This window comes from Malaclemys terrapin, chromosome 3 (assembly GCF_027887155.1).
Source record: "Malaclemys terrapin pileata isolate rMalTer1 chromosome 3, rMalTer1.hap1, whole genome shotgun sequence".
In the NCBI taxonomy this organism is placed as follows: Eukaryota; Metazoa; Chordata; order Testudines; family Emydidae; genus Malaclemys; species Malaclemys terrapin.
In genome coordinates this window covers 196,924,475-196,930,983 of record NC_071507.1, presented here as the reverse complement: position 1 = coordinate 196,930,983, position 6,509 = coordinate 196,924,475, and the positions used below count along the sequence as shown (strand labels likewise).

The 6,509-nt window shown below is 49.7% G+C and overlaps 1 protein-coding gene across 1 annotated transcript; it reads right to left on the bottom strand.

Moving 5' to 3' along the window:
- Positions 1 to 4,364: 4,364 nt before the first annotated feature.
- LOC128834900 (alpha-protein kinase 1-like) lies at positions 4,365 to 6,231 on the bottom strand. The gene is made up of 2 exons (XM_054024077.1): positions 6,090 to 6,231; positions 4,365 to 5,095 (listed from the first exon to the last, which is right to left on the bottom strand). Exon 2 carries the CDS (start codon positions 5,001 to 5,003, stop codon positions 4,620 to 4,622), a length of 384 nt encoding a protein of 127 aa, XP_053880052.1. The 5' UTR covers positions 5,004 to 5,095; positions 6,090 to 6,231; the 3' UTR covers positions 4,365 to 4,619.
- Positions 6,232 to 6,509: the final 278 nt, after the last annotated feature.

Here is a 6,509-nt window from a genome sequence, read left to right as displayed (position 1 = left end):
TCAATTCATTTAGGGGTTTATCACAGTCTTATTATTTAGGAAAACTTGATCCTGACTCTATAGCTACCCTGGGGAGATGATTTTGCTACCAACATTGAAGTAGGGATGTTTAAATTCCAATTCTTGTTCCTTTCGGATCAGTCTGTTCGCCAATGGAATTATGGAAGTGCCTGTGTTATTGCAACCAAAGAACTCTGGTAGATTTTTGAAACTCATACAGATTACTTAAGTACTAAGACTGATAATTTAACTAGTTATTACATATTAAACCCCAGACACATCATGCAGATAATGATTTAAACCAGCGGTTCTCAACTTTTTTTCAGTCTTGCCCAATATTAGCATTTATTTTACCTGCACCTGCCCTCCATCCTTTTACAGTAGTGAGATGGATCCTGCCACCTAGTTGTGTGAATGTGCTTGTGGTATCAGGTGGCCTTTTCAAAGCACTTACATCAACAGTCACAACGTTTTCAGGGCGATATTTCTTAATTTCAGCCTAGAAGCCTGCTAGTGGGTATTGTGACCCCATGTGCCAAGTCACAACGTCACTCACTCATGGGGCTACAAATGTGTAGTCCTGATGGAGGGCCATATTTAAGTGAATGGCCTTGTTACCTGGCACATGGGTGCGCAACACCACGCACTAAAATTTGGCCTGGCCACCCTCAATGTCACTCAAATTTGGCCCGATGCCCCTCCATCCTGATGGGAAAGGGCAGCCGGTCCAAAGTGGCATGAGCGGCGTTGTGACACTGTGTAATTACTGAATTACTAGAAGGCTCAATGCTGCCCTTCCCCCTGGCTGAGAACCTCTCATTGCAACCATTCCAATCTCTCTGGAATTTTACCAGTAACCTTTGATCTTAGGCCACTTTCACTAAATATTCAAAGTTCACTAAATACTGAAATAATGGATACAGTGTTTCACTTACCAGCCAATTCAAAGCTTCTTCCTCTTTCTGTCCAAGTGCAGGGTGGGGAATTATCGCACATTTACATATTAACAATTAAGCAATTAAGAAAGTACAGAAAGAAGAAGAAATGTGGTTAGATTATTCTGTTTATGATATTTCCTCCACTCATAGAGCTGGAGGAGGGAGCCAGCCCCGCCCCTCGTTATTTGTACTGGTGTTGGCAGAGCCGAGGGCTGACAGTTCTTTGAAGCACTTAATCAGCACTAAGGAGGCTCCTGTCCCATGCGACTACATCCCCTGTTCCTGCATCTCTCCTTCTTTCCTTCCCCTTTTCTCTATGTCACCCTTATTTCTGCGTCTTTTCATTCTTCTCCATCCGTCCCATTATCTTTCCCTTAACTCCTCCTCTGTCTCCCTTGTCCCTCTCTCCCTGAACTCTTCCTCTTTCAGTTGTCACCTTAACCCCTACATCTGTCTCTTTCTTGCCTGCTGTCTCTCTTTTCTCTCTCCCCACCTTTCCTCACCTCCCCTACCTTCTCCCTCATTTACAGCCCCCTTTCTCGCTGTCCTCATCACTTCCTCTGGAAATCCTACCAAACTGTACTTCCTACAGCCTTAAAGTTAGTTCATCAATGGGTGATTAACTGCCACAGGACTGCAGGGGGACACACACTGAACATTCGAATAACTAGGATTTCCGGATAAAAGGAATTTAGATAACTGGAATTATCCTGTAGATGGTTTTAACTCAGGTAGCTTTAAAATAACCAACTTTTCACTGGGATAAACATAATGAGTGTAGTTTTGCCACTTCTCCATTCAAACTAGCAAGAAGGCCTGTCTGTGAGACTCGGCTCAAATTTTCTTCACAAGATTCACTCAGGAATAGTTTCTTCCTAATTGCCAATGTTTGGTTTTACTTGATTGGCCTGTTATTTTGAAAAGGCCGCCCAAATGTGCACAGCCAAATCTTTTAGAATATTTTGCTTAAAATATGTGTTGTGTTTTCACAAATCTATCTACAACCAAGAGATAGAAACTGAAACCCTAAATGATGCATTGTAATGTCTGCAAACACTGTCCCATCCCCAGATGATATCATTTCTTGAAAAAAAGCCAAGCACTTGTTGTGGGAGGTTTTGAGAAACAGTGGGGCTAAGAGACAGATGTGAGTGGCTGCCATTTTAAAGATCTGGGTTCTGTTCCCAGCAGTATAACCTCTCAGTGGGACATGAGGCCTTATTTATAATAAGTCAGGTTGTGAAAGGCACCGAATTTTTAACACTACTAAGGCCTTGTCTACACTACGAGAGTAGTTCGAATTTACTTGCATCGAATTTTTGGAATCGATATTGCAAAGTCGAACGTCTGTGTCCACACTAAGGACAGTAATTCGACTTTGTGAGTCCACACTAACGGTGAAAGCGTCGACATTCGAAGCGGTGCACTGTGGTCAGCTATCCCACAGTTCCCGCAGTCCCCTCTGCCCATTGGAATTCTGGGTGTAGCCGGCAATGCCTTCTGGGTAACAAAATGTGTCGAGGGTGCTTTTGGGTAACTGTCGTCATCCGTCCATCACTCCCGCCCTCCCTCCCTGAAAGCGCCGGCGGGAAATCAGTTCGCGCACTTTTCCAGTCATTGACAGCGCGGATGCCACAGCACTGCGAGCATGGAGCACGCTGCGACCATCGCTGCAGTTGTGGCCGCTCTCAACGCCTCGCAGCTTATCATACAGGTTTCCCTGAGGCAGATGCAGAAAAGTCAGGCGAGGAGGCTACGGCACCGCGGTGATGTCCTGAAGTCTGAGAGTAGCACAGACCTCTCAGAAAGCAGGGGACCCAGCGCCGAGGACATCACGATGGCAATGGGTCATGTTGATGCCGTGGAACGGCGATTCTGGGCACGGGAAACAAGCACTGAGTGGTGGGACCGCATAGTGCTGCAGGTCTGGGATGAATCCCAGTGGCTGCGAAACTTTCGCATGCGGAAGGGAACTTTCCTGGAACTTTGTGAGTTGCTGTCCCCTGCCCTGAAGCGCAATGACACCCGGTTGCGAGCTGCACTGAGTGTACAGAAGCGAGTGGCCATAGCCCTCTGGAAGCTTGCAACGCCAGACAGCTACCGGTCAGTCGCGAACCAGTTTGGGGTGGGCAAATCTACCGTGGGGGTTGTTGTGATGCAAGTAGCCAAGGCAAACGTTGATGTACTGCTGCCAAAGGTAGTGACCCTGGGAAACGTGGAGGCGATCATAGATGGCTTCGCAGCGATGGGATTCCCAAACTGCGGTGGGGCCATAGATGGAACTCACATCCCTATCCTGGCACCGGACCACCAGGCCACCCAGTACATTAACCGAAAGGGCTATTTTTCCATGGTGCTGCAAGCACTGGTGGACCACAGGGGACGTTTTACCAACATCTACGTGGGATGGCCGGGCAAGGTTCATGACGCTCGTGTTTTCAGGAACTCTGGTCTGTTTAGACGGCTGCAACAAGGTATTTACTTCCCGGACCACAAAATAACTGTTGGGGATGTGGAGATGCCTATAGTCATCCTCGGGGACCCAGCCTACCCGCTAATGCCCTGGCTCATGAAGCCCTATACTGGCGCCCTGGACACTGAAAAAGAACTCTTCAACTACCGGCTGAGCAAGTGCAGAATGGTGGTGGAGTGTGCTTTTGGCCGTCTCAAGGGGAGATGGAGAAGCTTACTGACTCGCTGTGATCTGAGCGAAACCAATATCCCCATTGTTATAGCAGCTTGCTGTGTGCTCCACAATCTCTGTGAGAGCAAGGGGGAGACCTTTATGGCGGGGTGGGAGGTTGAGGAAAATAGCCTGGCTGCTGATTATGCACAGCCAGACAGCCGGGCGATTAGAAGAGACCAGCGGGAAGCGCTGTGCATCCGGGAGGCTTTGAAAGCAAAGTTCCTGAGTGAGCAGGGTAACCTGTGACTTTAAAGTTTGTGTACAGAGAAGCTGAACCTGCCCCCGTTTCTTTACCCAGTTAATGTTGACTATCCTATCCAGTTACATACCCCCTTCACCCCCCTTCCAACACACGTTTCGAAATAAAAATAGTTCTACTTTGTTAAAGCACACCGTTTTCTTTAATACTGTTTTCGCGGGAATTTTTTAAAACTGGGACGCAGACTGTGGTGCGGAGCGGGTGTAGTGTAGTGACGCGAATGAAGCTTCTAAACTCAAGGATTGACGGGCTCCGCTGCGGTGGGATGGTTGTTTCAACGGAGCCTGTCACCCCTCCTGATCGGGACTGTGTGTATGGGGGGGCTATGTGACTTTGTGGCAGGGGGAGGACGGTTACAGATCCCATGCTGTGTGGCTCTGTGATCCTGCCTAAGGACCGGCGCTTAAGATCTGTAACTGCCCTCCCCCGCCACAAAGTCACAGAGCAACCCACCCCCCACCACATAACATGAAAACAACCTCCCAGACTAACCAGGGTAACTAGTCACTGCATCACTGCACTGTGTATGTGCCCTGCTGCTGTGCCTGCCCCCGCCTATGTACCCTGCCAAAGGCGACTGTCCTGTCCAATTACCAACCCCCTTTCCCCTCCTCCTCCAAAAGAACATCATTGAAACAGTACTTAACATGAACGTATTTTTTATTATCAACTACACATGGAACTGGGAGGTGAAACTTGGACGGGGGCTTGTGTCAGGCGGGAAGGAAAGAACTTTTCAAGTTTTGGGGAATGAGAGCCTTCTGCTACTAGAGCTCTCTGCAGGGGTGGAGTGAGAGTTAGCAGGGACTCTGCCGCCTCTCCTTCTTTGCACTTTGGGTGAGGTGGGTATGGGACTTGGTGGCGGGGGAGGGCGGTTAGAGATGGACTGCAGTGGGGCTCTGTCCTCCTGCCTCCGTTCCTGCAGAACATCCACAAGGCGCCGGAGCGTGTCCGTTTGCTCCCTCAGTAGTCCAAGCAGCGTTTGAGTCGCCTGCTGGTCTTCCTGCCGCCACCTCTCCTCCTGATCCATGTTTGCTTGCTGCATTTGGGTCAATTTCTCCCGCCACTGGGTCTGCTGTGCTGCCTGGGCTTGGGAACAGGCCATAAGTTCAGAGAACATGTCCTCCCGTGTCCTCTTCTTCCTATGCCTAATCTTCGCTAGCCTCTGGGAGTGTGATGCCAGGCTAGGTTGTGAGACAGTCGCAGATGTGGCTGTGGGAATGGGAAAAAGGGAGTGAATTCCTCAGAAAGATAAATGTAGTTGTGAACAAAGAACATAGTCTTTCTCTGTGAACAAGACCATGCACAGCACCTATCACATGCGCACTCAGCACAAGGTCGAATTCTCGGCCTTCGCATTCAGTGCCTGGGGTCTTCCACAGCACATTTGAGAAGCCGGGCAGCACAACGGAATTTCTGTTGCAGGCAGACATGGTAAGCCGTAGACTTGTGGCAGTTTAAAACTTTTATATTACCACTGGCCTCATTTCACATTTAAAGCAATGTCAGTCCCTGCTGCCAGCAATCCGGCAAGCGGGAACTCTGCCCCTGTCCCACCCCCTCGCGGCTGTCCCCAGGAACGATCCCTTTCGGCAGCCCCTCTCCCGCCTCCACCGCGTGGCTGCAAACCAGCGGTTACAGTTCTGTAAAGGAACGAGCAAGCAGTCCCAACACTAACATTCCCCTACCTCATTCAAAGCAGGTCACCATGGGCGACATCACCCTGATGAGGATCTCTGACAGCGAGAGAGAGAGAATGCTCCGGGAAAGCCTCCAAAGACCAGGGCCGTATGCCGCCCTGCTGTGCAGAGCAATGATTCCCGAGTACTTGATAGTCTCGTGGCGCGGCAACGTGTCGTACTTCGGAGGACCCAATAAGGCCGCTCTCCCCAGGAACCTCATGCAACGGCTTTCCAATTACCTCCAGGAGAGCTTCATCGAGATGTCCCGGGAGGATTACTGCTCTATCCCTGCACATATAGACCGCATTTTACTCTAGCTGCAGTAGCAGGGACTAAACAGTAGAGCGGCTTGGGCAGGACAATCACGGAAAACCGGACATTGCTAGATTTTTTTTCAAAACTTGCACTGCCCATGACTGAACCGTTACGTGCCTAGGGCAAAGTAATCATGAACAACCCATTCTTTTAATTGTTAATATTCCTGTTCTGTTAAAAATAAATGTTTAGATGTTTACAACACTTACTGGCTGATCCTTCCCCAGATTCTGTGTCCGGGGTAACGGCTGGGGACGCTTCGTAGGGGATCTCTGTAAGGGTGATGAAGAGATCCTGGCTGTCGGGGAAATCAGTGTTGTGAGCGCTGCCGACTGCCTCGCCCTCCTCATCTCCTTCCTCATCTTCCCCGTCCGCTAAAATGTCCGAGGAACCGGCCGTGGACAATATCCCATCCTCAGAGTCCACGGTCAGTGGTGGGGTAGTGGTGGCGGCCGCACCGAGGATGGAATGCAGTGCCTCATAGAAACGGGATGTCTGGGGATGGGATCCGGAGCGTCCGTTTGCCTCTTTGGTCTTCTGGTAGCCTTGTCTCAGCTCCTTGATTTTCACGCGGCACTGCGTTGCATCCCGGCTGTATCCTCTCTCTGACATGTCTTTTGAGATCTTCG